This window comes from Hylobates moloch, unplaced genomic scaffold (assembly GCF_009828535.3).
Source record: "Hylobates moloch isolate HMO894 unplaced genomic scaffold, HMol_V3 SCAFFOLD_8, whole genome shotgun sequence".
Classification (NCBI taxonomy): domain Eukaryota; kingdom Metazoa; phylum Chordata; class Mammalia; order Primates; family Hylobatidae; genus Hylobates; species Hylobates moloch.
In genome coordinates this window covers 121,122,559-121,135,912 of record NW_026652283.1, presented here as the reverse complement: position 1 = coordinate 121,135,912, position 13,354 = coordinate 121,122,559, and the positions used below count along the sequence as shown (strand labels likewise).

Here is a 13,354-nt window from a genome sequence, read left to right as displayed (position 1 = left end):
GCTTTGGCTTCACATGGACTTGTTCCTCTGAAGGCAAGTTTTGCAATCTCTTGTTTCGTTCCACAAACAGAGCAGGCTCAACATTAAATGCAGAAGAAAAAACAAAAACAAAAAGCAAAGCAGGCCGGGCTCGGTGACTCATGCCTGCAATCCCAGTAATTTGGTGAGCTGAGGCAGGCGGATCACCTGAGGTCTGGAGTTTGAGAACAGCCTGGCCAACATGGTGAAACCCCGTCTCTACTAAAAATATAAAAATTAGCTGGGCATAGTGGTGCTTGCCTGTAATCCCAGCTACTCAGAAGGCTGAGGCACAATAATCACTTGAGCCTGGAAGTGGAGGTTGCAATGAGCTGAGATTGCACCACTGCATTCCAGCCTTGGTGACTGAGTGAGACTCCATCTCAAAAAAAAAAAAAAGCAAAGCGTTTCTTTAAAAGAAACGCTTTGCTTTTTTCAAGAAGATAAACGTGTTCTGAAACTGGAAGCAGGTTATTAGCATTTTACAACTGGATGGAAAATGTGGCATTTGTGAGGAGTCTCTCCAGACCACTTAATCATCCCAGGAAACAATAATCAAGATGTGAATGTGATTTACATGCAAAAGAGGAGAAAGCTCTGTCTCACTTTGGAAAACAGGCTCTAAGTACCTCGAATGCCCTGCCTACAGCTCACATGTGGTCCTGGAATTGTGATCTTTCAATCTCCTGTTATAACATAATCATTAAGGGTTTTCTTCCAAGTTAGTAAAATTAAAAGTTAATTCAAAGCACTTTCAATGCTGAGAACGGTAGCTCATGCCTGTAATCCTAGCACTTTGGGAGGCTGAGGTGAGTGGACCACTTGAGGTCAGGAGTTGAGACCAGCCTGGCCAACATGGCAAAACTCCGTCTCTACTAAAAACAGAAAAATTAGCCAGGCGTGGTGGCACGCCTGCAGTCCTAGCTGCTGAAGCAGGAGAATCGTTTGAACCCTGGAGGTGGGGCTTGCAGTGAGCAGAGATTGTGCCACTCCAGCCTGGGCAACAGAGCAAGACTCTGTCTCAGAAAAAAAAAAAAAAAAAAGCACTTTTCAGATGCTGTGATGGAAAAGTAAATTGACATTTTTAGAGGATACTTTGGTAATATTTATTTAAAATACACATACAGTTTGATATGTCAGTTCCATTTCTTCTAAGGATTTATCTTATAGATTTGCTCAACAAATCATGCCAATGTATGGCACAGAGTCTTACTGTAAGTCTTGCAATGAAATCACCCTAGACATGCATCAGCAAGAGAGGGATTTATAACCAATTCATACAATGAAAAAAGAGGCAGCAATTTCAAAAAATGAGGCAGTCCTAGCGTCAGGCCTCTGAGCCCAAGCCAAGCCATCGCATCCCCTGTGACTTGCACATATACAACCAGATGGCCTGAAGTAACTGAAGATCCACAAAAGAAGTAAAAATAGCCTTAACTAATGACATTCCACCATTGTGATTTGTTTCTGCCCCACCCTAACTGATCAATGTACTTTGTAATCTCCCCCATCCTTAAGAAGGTACTTTGTAATCTCTCCCACCCTTAAGAAGGTTCTTTGTAATTCTCCCCACCCCTGAGAATGTACTTTGCGAGATCCACCCCCTGCCCCCAAAACATTGTTCCTAACTCCACCACCTATCCCAAAACCTATAAGAACTAATGATAATCCACCACCCTTTGCTGACTCTCTTTTCGGATGCAGCCCACCTGCACCCAGGTGAAATAAACAGCCATGTTGCTCACACAAAGCCTGTTTGGTGGTCTCTTCACTTGGACACACATGAAATTTGGTGCCGTGACTCGGATCGGGGGACCTCCCTTGGGAGATCAATCCCCTGTCCTCCTGCTCTTTGCTCCATGAGAAAGATCCACCTACATACGACCTCAGGTCCTCAGACCGACCAGCCCAAGAAACATCTCACCAATTTCAAATCTGGTAAGTGGCCTCTTTTTCCTCTCCCACTTCCCTCACTATCCCTCAACCTCTTTCTCCTTTCAATCTTGGTACCACACTTCAATCTCTCCCTTCTCTTAATTTCAATTCCTTTCATTTTCTGGTAGAGACAAAGGAGACACGTTTCATCCGTGGACCCAAAACTCCGGCGCCGGTCACAGACTGGGAAGGCAGCCTTCCCTTGGTGTTTAATCAGTGCAGGGACGCCTCTCTGATTATTCACCCAGGTTTCAGAGGTGTCAGACCATGCAGGGACGCCTGCCTTGGTCCTTCACCCTTAGCAGCAAGTCCCGCTTTTCTGGGGGAGGGGCAAGAAGCCCTCAACCCCTTCTCCTTCACCCTTAGCAGCAAGTCCCGCTTTTCTGGGGGAGGGGCAGGAACCCCGACCTCTTATCTCTGCACCCTGATCCCTTATTTCCATGCCCCACCCTCTTATCTCTGTGCCCCGATCCCTTATTTCCACAACCTGATCTCTTATCTCTTTATTTGCCTCAACCCTTTATTTCTGTGCCCCGACCTCTTGTCTCTGCACCCCAACCCTTTATTTCTGTGCCCTGACCCCTTTCCCACTTTTCTGGAAGGCAAGAACCCCCCACCCCTTCTCTCTGTGTCTCTACTCTCTCTTTTCTCTAGGCTTGCCTCCTTCACTACAAGCAAGCTTCCGCCCTCCATTCCCCTTTCTTCTCCCTTAGCCTGTGTTCTTAAAAACCTGAAACCTCTTCAACTCATACCTGACCTAAAACCTAAATGCCTTATTTTCTTCTACAATGCCACTTGACCGCAATACAAACTCAACAGTAGTTCCAAATGGCCAGAAAATGGCACTTTCAATTTTTCCATCCTACAAGATCTACATAATTCTTGTCATAAAATGGGCAAACGGTCTGAGGTGCCTAACGTCCAGGCATTCTTTTACACATCAGTCCCTCCCTAGTCTCTGTTCCCAATGCAACTTGTCCCATATCTTCCTTCTTTCCCTCCCACCTGTCACCTTAGTCCCAACCCCAAGCGTTGCTGAGTCTTTCTAATCTTCCTTTTCTACAGACGTATCTGACCTCTCCCCTCCTCGCCAGGCTGAACTAGGTCCCAATTCTTCCTCAGCCTCTGCTCCTCCACCCTATAATCCTTTTATCACCTCCCCTCCTCACACCAGGTCCAGCTTACAGTTTCATTCCGTGACTAGCCCTCCCCCACCTGCCCAGCAATTTCCTCTTAAAAAGGTGGCTGGAGCTAAAGGCATAGTAAAGGTTAATGCTCCTTTTTCTTTATCCCAAATCAGAGAGCGTTTAGGCTCTTTTTCATCAAGTACAAAAATCCAGCCCAGTTCATGGCTCATTTGGCAGCAACCCTGAGATGCTTTACAGCCCTAGACCCTAAAAGGTCAAAAGGCTGTTTTATTCTCAATATACATTTTATTACCCAATCTGCTCCTGACATTAAATAAAGCTCTAAAAATTAAATTCCAGCCCTCAAACCCCACAACAGGACTTAATTAACCTCGCCTTCAAGGTGTACAATAATAGAGTAGAGGTGGCCAAGTAGCAACATATTTCTGAGTTGCAATTCCTTGCCTCCACTGTGAGACAAACCCCAGCCACATCTCCACCACACAAGAACTTCCAAACGCCTAAAGCACAATGGCCAGGCACTCCTCCAGAACCGCCTCCCCCAGGAGCTTGCTACAAGTGCCAGAAATCTGGCCACCAGGCCAAAGAATGCCCACAGCCCAGGATTCCTCCTAAGCCATGTCCCATCTGTGCGGGACCCCACTAGAAATCGGACTGTTCAAGTCACCTGGCAGCCACTGCCAGAGCCCCTGGAACTCTGGCCCAAGGCTCTCTGACTGACTCCTTCCCAGATCTTCTTGGCTTAGTAGCTGAAGACTGACACTGCCCGATCGATCACCTCCGAAGCCTACAGGACCATCACAGACACTCTAGGTAACTCTCACAGTGGAGGGTAAGTCCATCCCCTTCTTAATCAATACGGAGGCTACCCACTCCACATTACCTTCTTTTCAAAGGCCTGTTTCCTTTGCCTCCATAACTGCTGTGGGTATTGACGGCCAGGCTTCTAAACCTCTTAAAACTCCCCAACTCTGGTGCCAACTTAGACAATACTCTTTTAAGCACTCCTTTTAGTTATCCCCACCTGCCCAGTTCCCTTATTAGGCTGAGACACTTTAACTAAATTATCTGCTTCCCTGACTATTCCTGGACTACAGCCACATCTCATTGCCACCCACCTTAACCCACAAGTATAAGATACCTCTACTCCATCCTTGGCGACCTATCATGCACCCCTTACCATCTCATTAAAACCTAATCACCCTTACCCCGCTCAACGCCAATATCCCAACCCACAGCATGCTTTGAAAGGATTAAAGCCTGTTATAATTCACCTGCTACAGCATAGCCTTTTAAAGCCTATAAACTCTCCTTACAATTCCCCCATTTTACCTGTCCTAAAACCAGACAAGGCTTACAAGTTAGTTCAGGATCTATGCCTTATCAACCAAATTGTTTTCCCTACCCACCCCATGGTGCCAAACACATATACTCTCCTATCCTCAATTCCTCCCTCCACAACCCATTATTCTGTTCTGGATCTCAAACATGCTTTCTTTACTATTCCTTTGCACCCTTCATCCCAGCCTCTCTTCACTTTCACTTGGACTGACCCTGACACCCATCAGGCTCAGCAGATTACCTGGGCTGTACTGCCGCAAAGTTTCACAGACAGCCCCCATTACTTCAGCCAAGCCCGAATTTCTTCCTTATCTGTTACCTATCTCAGCATAATTCTCATAAAAACACACGTGCTCTCCCTGCTGATCGTGTCTGACTAATCTCTCCAACCCCAACCCTTTCTACAAAACAACAACTCCTTTCGTTCCTGGGCATGGTTGGATACTTTTGCCTTTAGACACCAGGTTTTGCCATCCTAACAAAACCATTATATAGACTCACAAAAGGAAACCTAGCTGACCCCATAGATCCTAAATCCTTCCCCCACTCCTCTTTCCATTCCTTGAAGACAGATTTAAAGACTGCCCCACCCTACCTCTCCCTGACTCATCCCAACCCTTTTCATTACATACAGCCGAAGTGCAGGGCTGTGCAGTCGAAATTCTTACACAAGGACCACGATCGCGTCCTGTAGCCGTTTTGTCCAAACAACTTGACCTTACCGTTTTAGGCTGGCCATTATGTCTCCGTACAGCAGCTGCTGCCACCCTAATACTTTTAGAGGCCGTTAAAATCGCAAACTATGCTCAACTCACTCTCTACAGCTCTCATAATTTCCAAAATCTATTTTGTTCCTCACACCTGCCACATATACTTTCTGCTCCCCAGCTCCTTCAGCTGTACTCACTCTTTGTTGAGTCTCCCACAATTACCATTGTTCTTGGCCCAGACTTCAATCCCGCCTCCCACATTATTCCTGATACCACACCTGACCCTCATGACTGCATCTCTCTGATCCACCTGACATTCACCCCATTTCCCCACATTTCCTTCTTCCCTGTTTCTCACCCTGATCACACTTAGTTTATTGATGGCTGTTCCGCCAGGCCTAATCGCCACACACCAGCTAAAGCAGGCTATGCTATAGTACAAGCCACTAGCCCACCTCTTAGAAGCTCTCATTTCCTTTCCATCGTGGAAATCTATCCTCAAGGAAATAACTTCTCAGTGTTCCATCTGCTATACTACTACTCCTCAGGGATTCTTCAGGCCCCCTGCCTTCCCTACACATCAAGCTCAGGGATTTGCCCCCACCCAGGACTGGCAAATTAGCTTTACTCAATGTGCCCCGAGTCAGGAAACTAAAATACCTCTTGGTCTGGGTAGACACTTTCACTGCATAGGTAGAGGCCTTCCCCACAGGGTCTGAGAAGGCCACCGCGGTCATTTCTTCCCTTCTGTCAGACATAATTCCTCAGTTTAGCCTTCTCGCCTCTATACAGTCTGATAACAGACCAGCCTTTATTAGTCAAATCAGCCAAGCAGTTTTTCAGGCTCTTAGTATTCAGTGAAACCTTTATATCCCTTACGGTCCTACATCTTCAAGAAAAGTAGAACGGACTAAAGGTCTTTTAAAAACACACCTCACCAAGCTCAGCCACCAACTTAAAAAGCACTGGACAATACTTTTACCACTTTCCCTTCTCAGAAGTCAGACCTGTCCACAGAATGCTACAAGGTACAGCCCATTTAAGCTCCTGTATAGATGCTCCTTTTTATTAGGCGCCAGTCTCATTCCAGACACCAGACCAACTTACACTGTGCCCCCAAAAAAAACTTGTCATCCCTACTATTTTCTGTCTAGTCATACTCCTATTCTCCATTCTCAACTACTCACACATGCCCTGCTCTTGTTTACACTGCCTGTTTACACTGTTTCTCCAAGCCATCACAGCTGATATCTCCTGGTGTTATCCCCAAACTGCCACTCTTAGCTCTTGAAGTAAATAAATAATCTTTGCTAGCAGGACTATGCTGAATCTCCTTAGGCACTCTCTAATCAGATGTCCTGGGTCCTCCCAATTCTTAGACCTTTTATACCTGTTTTTCTCCTTCTCTTATTCCATTTAGTGTTTCAATTCATACAAAACCGCATCCAGGCCATCATCAATAATTCTACACGACAAATGTTTCTTCTAACAACCCCACAATATCACCCCTTACCACAAAATCTTCCTTCAGCTTAATCTCTCCCACTCTAGGTTCCCATGCTGCCCCTAATCCCGCTTGAAGTAGCCCTGAGAAACATTGCCCATTCTCTCTCCACACTACCCCCCAAAAATTTTCACCACCCCAAGACTTCAACACTATTTTGTTTTATTTTTCTTATTAATATAAAAAGGCAGGAATGTCAGGCCTCGGAGCCCAAGCCAAGCCATCGCATCCCCTGTGACTTGCACATATACATCCAGATGGCCTGAAGTAACTGAAGATCCACAAAAGAAGTAAAAATAGCCTTAACTAATGACATTCCACCATTGTGATTTGTTTCTGCCCCACCCTAACTGATCAATGTACTTTGGAATCTCTCCCACCCTTAAGAAGGTTCTTTGTAATTCTCCCCACCCCTGAGAATGTACTTTGCGAGATCCACCCCCTGCCCCCAAAACATTGCTCCTAACTCCACCATTCTGATTTGAAAGGCCCCAAGATATATTAAGTACAAAAATCTGTAGAACTGAATTTTATATTTGACATATGGATACACATATGTTTTTAGGATGATACAGAAAAAAATCTTAAAAATGACGGTAGGAGCTGGGATGGGGTGTCAGAAAACTGACTTTTCATTTTATTCCTTTCTCTGTTGTTTGAATTTTTATAAAAAAAGTATTAACTTTATCGGAACAATAATATTTTATTTAAAATTCAGTTTAACAGGGAAGGTTTAAATTAACTTGAAGCTTCACTTCAGTGATATTATGGCTCAGGCCACAGAAAATTTTTAAAAATAAATGTTTTTTTCCCTTGGGGCACTCCCACCCTTCCCCACCCTGTTCCTGGCTTGATATTTCTCCCGGCACTCACTGCCTTCTGACCAGTAGCTACTTTACATCTTATCTTTCTTATTGTCTATCTCTCCTACCAGAATGTAAGCCCCTTGAAGGGACTGGGAATGATTTCCATTGCTGAAATTTCAGCATCTAGAATTGTACCCAGCACAGAGTTTGCACTCAACAATATCTATCAAATGAATGACTGAATTAATATATATTTTTTAAAAATTTGCCAGTAATAGTCAGCTTGTTGAGAAAAACAAGCTGACTGACTACCGTCAATATATTTAATTAGTGTTCTGTATCTCTGGTTTGCCAGCTATAAAAATAAGAATGATACCACTGCCCTGGCACATGTATTCATGCAAGTGAGAATATCTATATGAGCTGTATTTTCAGACCTCTTATCTACTGCTGGTGCCAATGGTCTCAGTTCAACAGAGAACTCTCTAATCTCCTCTAATCTCCAGGCATTCAGAAATGTTTGCTGAACTGCTGAACTGAATTTTAATGGTATCCTACATCAAAGAGGGAAAAGATCTCAATGAGACATTAGGTTTGCAAATTTACAAGTAACCACTTAAAGCAAAAAGGTCTCCTGATGACCATTTCTGATCATCATTTCCCTCATACATCCAACCATCCATTCCCTGCAAAAACCTTCCCCTTGGCAGCCTTCATGGATCTGTCCTGACACATGCAGTCTGTCCCTCCTAAACCAAGCATAAACCAAACAACTGCTTCAACAAATTTCCTTGCACTGAGTTGACTGGCTGTTCAATTGAATTGGACAAATGGGATAACAGATGCACTGGAGGAATATGTAATCTGATACAAGTATAAAGAGGTGAAATTAACATTGATACAAAAGTGGCATTTTGTTTGCCACTGTAACATTTAGAATAAGCACCTGTTTTAAACATGTAACAAAGTTAGAGATTTCGATTAGGTTTTCCTTATATAACTAAAACCTCCCCCCCCACTCCGCCCCGCCCCGCATAAAACTCGAATCATTAACTTTAGCCATTAACTCTGATAAAAGTATAAAAAGGTGAAATTAACATTGATACAAAAGTGGCATTTTGTCACTGAAACATTTAGAATAAACACCTGTTTTAAAAATGTAACAAAGTTACAGATTTCTATTAGGGTTTTCCCTATACAACTAAAACCTTCCCCCCACCCTCCCTGCCCCCCTCCCCTGCCATAAAACCTGAATCACTAACTTTAGCCATTAACTCTGATACATTTGCAAGAAATTTACACAAACTACTATCATGATATGCCCTGGAATGACTTTTTCCTCCACTCATGCAGGCCAGCCTACACTGTGGATGGAAAAAGTCAATGAAACGCATAGTTTTCACTAGCAGATTCTTACTGACAAAATAAATGTAGAGTCTAATGGTATCTTTTGGCTTAATGTATAATATTAGAAAGGCAGACACTACATTCTTTTCAAAGAACTTCAGCATGAACTAGTTCTGCTTCTATTTGGATCTAATCTCTCAGCTTCGGTACTGCATGCCAAACAGTAACTAAAGTTGCAATGGATAAATATTTCAGTTACAAGATAAAAGTGAGTTAAGGATCCATGGGACTGGAAGATAATTGTGCAATAACAGATCTAAGCTGCTTTGGTAAGCAGTGAGAAGTGAATGAAGGATTTCTCATATTGCATGACCAGTAGTTCTGTATATTCTCCAGATTAATGATTAGTGTTTAAAAGATGTCAAAAAGAAGAGAGACAGACAGAGAGAGAGAATGTCATGCCTTTGGTCTCTTGCCAGTTTCAAAACATGGTTCCGGGTACAGAGAGCCATGCCCAGGGGCAGCAGATAGAATGGTTGGCTCTCAGGGGCCAGAGTCCAGGGACAAGGTACATATCTTCTTGTTGGTCTGGGAGTCCAAGTTTTGAAGTGCATTTCTACTGAACAACTAGCTTGTGATAAAGGAATACCATGACAATATATTCATTTTAATTCATATTATTCAGAAACGAACGTGAGAAAATTTCTGAATAGGTTTCCCCATCGAACTCGCAACCTCCAGCATTGAACTCACAAACCTCCAGCAGCTCTGTCTCCCACCTGCACAGATTGTTGTGAGAGCCATGTACAATTCAGCCATGTACAATTAGCTTCCGACCAAGCTCATGTCCCATTTCCCCTTGCCGGTGTCTAATAAGCACGTCAGACTGGTCTCATCCTTCTCCCACGTGCACTGCCATCCCTGTGGCTTCGTTTCTCTGTTACTGTTTTCTGAACCTGGAAAGCCCTCTCCTCCTCACCCCCTACCTACCCAATTCTGGCCATATTTCAGATATGATCTCTACATCCCATGTTCTCATAAAGTCTTCCCTAAACCCTCCATCAGCCTTCAATGATTTCTCTCTCTTCTGGAAGCCTTTATAAGAAGCACTCATGTTCTGGGCTGCCCAGTTTCCTACCGTATCCCATCCACCCATGTGCCATGTGTTTTAACCTTATCTTTCCTAGTCAGTTCTTAGGAACCCAGCGAGTGGACGTCATGATTTACTGGTTCTGGGAAACAAAGTGGTGAAGCCATGAAGTCCAGTTTGCCCGACACCCGCTGGCTGGTGACTGATGGTTCATTGTAGATCACTCCCCAGAACTGGTTACAATCTCCCAGAGAGTGGATCAGAGCTGACCAGCACAGGGGCTCATGGTCGAGATGCCCTGCACTCTATGGAATAATCTGCCTTGTTGAATTTGTTGTACAATGGGCTGGGAAAAGGAAGAAGATAAGAGCCTACAAAAATCTACAGAAAAGGAAAATCTGTTGTTGCTACATTCCTCCCAAATCAAGACTAAGATATTTCCTGTTTTTAAGTAAGAACTGTCAGAGGTTTCTCACCAGAACACACTACAGACTGACTTATAACACACACTTTTGTCTCAGCCAGTACCTATCGTTTAGGTAGAATGTTGCTGACAGTAAATTTGCAATGGAACCCTCTACTGTGTCATTGCCTACTGAGAAGAAATATTTCCATAGGAGTGAAAAAGGAAGTCATGTGAGTACAAGCCTAAATCCAACATGCTAACGCATGTCTAAGAGAAACGCAGGAAAGGACACATACACAAAGAATGCTGAAAGGGTGAGAGGGTTTAAATATGACCCATCCAGGCCACAACTATGGAAAAACAAGAATTCCTTTTTAGGGACATGTCCAGTGGAGGACAGACCCACCCACAGGCCTTAGAGCTTAATCCAAAAAGCAGGCTAGATGGTGGCCTAATGAAGTCTTCATGCTTAATTCAGCAAACATTATGTAAACATCTGCTGTGTCCAGTAAGTGTGTGCACGTGCGGACATGCACATACAGATGCAAAAGAGAGAGAGAGAGAGAGAAAGAGATGGTGAGACCGTGTGGTTCAGGACTCATCCTGAGGACAGAAGTAGAAAGCAGGCCTGTACATAGATGGTTCACTGCCCAAGGAAATAGGAGCCTTTCAACCTCATCTTCCTCCCACCATGTTGCCACGTACACACTCTTATAATTTGGAGAGGGCAATATGGATGAGCTGGCTTGCCATATATTCAGTAGATAATCAACTTCAACAGCTCCCTGGAAGAGTCTACTTCATTGAGAATGCAGGACCAAGGCAGTAGTCCTTGCTCAACCCTTCCAATCCTGCAAGCAACGCAGGACTGGTCTGGAAGGTCCAGGAGAACCTAAGCCTCTCCGTCAAGGTCAAGTTTGTTACCTCCATCGCTGCAGGTCCTGGAGTCTGAGGCCAGGCTGTCCGTGGAGCCGGTGGTGAAGCTGACGTGGACACCCCTGAAGGATGGGCTGAGGCTTTCTGCAGAGCCCTGGCTCACTTTTTCCAAATCAGAGCTGCTCTTGTTCATTTTTAAAAGGTGCCTGGGAAAGGTAGGAACAAACAATACAAATAACTCATTCGGTTTCCATTCAGAAACCAGGCTGATGGATCATGAACTTACCAAGCTCTTGAAACCTGGCCAATGTCAGCAAGTTTATTAAAAGAAGAAAAAAAAGATTCTGGGGAGACAGTAGAAGTTCTCTTCTGAGTTCTTATGTGCATGAATGACAGGAGACTTCCGGAGCGTGGTTAGGAGAAGCGAGTCTATTAAATTTAAACAAGCACAAAAATTCTTAAATGGAAGGAACTGCCTTCATATTCTGACCCCATCTGCCAAAACAATTGTGTCACCTATTATATCCTGTGTAAAATCTCTACAAAGAGAAATGAAGACATTATCATACATACCAACGTATAGAGATATACAGAGATTGGGTTGTTTTTGCAAGATCCCAGGACAAATGAATTGCAAACTAGGCCTTTACAAGTGGGATTTCTTTTTTTACCTGGTACTCTTTTGCCAAAGCTTCAAAGGGTCTAGATTGTTTCTTGGAATTAAGGAAAACTTTAGATGTGAACCAGACTTCCAGTGACATGCTTAGATAGAACCAAGTTGACATAACCCTTATTCCAGAACAATGGAACCAACCTTTTGCTTTTCTATGAAATCTTTTGTTGCATCTCTAAAAAGCACCACCAACAGATCAAGGACAGAAATACCAACTTCAAGAGAAAAACACTCACATTGGAGAAAACAGTTCTTTTATTAGGTTGGGTGTTTAGCTTATTGATTTCTCCTTCCCACTTTCCAAGGGCCACATGAATATTCATTTCTGATCTGACATTTTCACCATGAAGGGAGACAGATCACACCAGGTCCAGCTCTTTCCCTGTTGGGGGAAACCCACATTTGTCTGAACAGATATTTCCTGATGACATTTCTGTTCCTACTACAGCAGATCCATATCTCAATATCTGCTATGGGAAATACACAATACAGTATTGATTTGGCATCAGAACTGCCTTATTTAACGCACATGACCTTACAGTCAAGAATTTATCGGCTGTTCTTTGTGTTCAACACTGCCAGGCCCTGTTTTAATTTTCACAGTCACAGGAATCCCTTGTGTATTAACAGGAGAGTTTAAAGTTTGTTTGCTATCACAAAAAAAATGCTCCTTAGAAAACACGTCCCTCTCCCCACTCCCAATCTTTAGAATCGTATTTTTAAAATGTGTTAAAGCTGTCAAAAAAAATGTGACAGTGACGGCAACATTATGACTAATCTTCATCTTTGTATCTCAGTATCGCTGTTGGAATCTTGGAAATATCAATTCCTTAGGAAATGCTGTGGCAGTAGCTGATCCTTATTTAATCTCCTGGCAAAATAAAATCAAAGACAGTTTCATACAATATTCTTATATTCACATCAGATCTCTCACTAATAGTTTTCTCTAAGGGAAGCCACGATATGAAGTCATGCATAACAACTCCTCAGTCTAGGAGAGAAGCCAGAGCCAGCTCTGTGGCTATCCCCTACTTTGCCCCTTCCAAAGCGCTCTCTAGAGTTTCTTGGTCTTCAGGCCCAGAAAATCACCAAGGGAGAAACTCCAGCACCATGGCTACAGAGCTGGCACAGCTTCCCACTCCACAAACTTCATGAAATGTATGTAAATAGACAAAACTAAAAAATACATAAATATGTGTATGTATGAGTATATATATACTCATATACATATGCACACACACACTTATGTAAAGTAACAGCCAAGATTAAAAGAAAGAACAATTCTCAGGTGCCAGATACAAAGAGGGAAGTCCACACACAGGCAGTCCAAGGGATGCTTCAATACTAAGTGTATGTTTACTATAGGTTTCAGTAGACACTCTTTATCAGGCTAAGGATCTTTATTTCTATTTCAAGTTTTCTAAGGTTTTGTATTTCAAAATCATTTTTGGCTATTAGGGTTTATTAAATGCCTTTTCTACATCTATGGGAAAAAATTGT

The 13,354-nt window shown here is 43.3% G+C and overlaps 1 protein-coding gene across 2 annotated transcripts in view; it reads right to left on the bottom strand.

The window, feature by feature from the left end:
• Window positions 1-13,354, bottom strand: part of PRAG1 (PEAK1 related, kinase-activating pseudokinase 1) — a 78,676-nt gene that overhangs the window by 18,769 nt on the left and 46,553 nt on the right. For both annotated transcript variants that reach the window (XM_032162508.2, XM_032162509.2), the window contains exon 4: window positions 11,230-11,387. In XM_032162508.2, coding sequence (XP_032018399.1) covers window positions 11,230-11,387 — 158 coding nt within the window. The remainder of the gene's footprint in view (window positions 1-11,229; window positions 11,388-13,354) is intronic.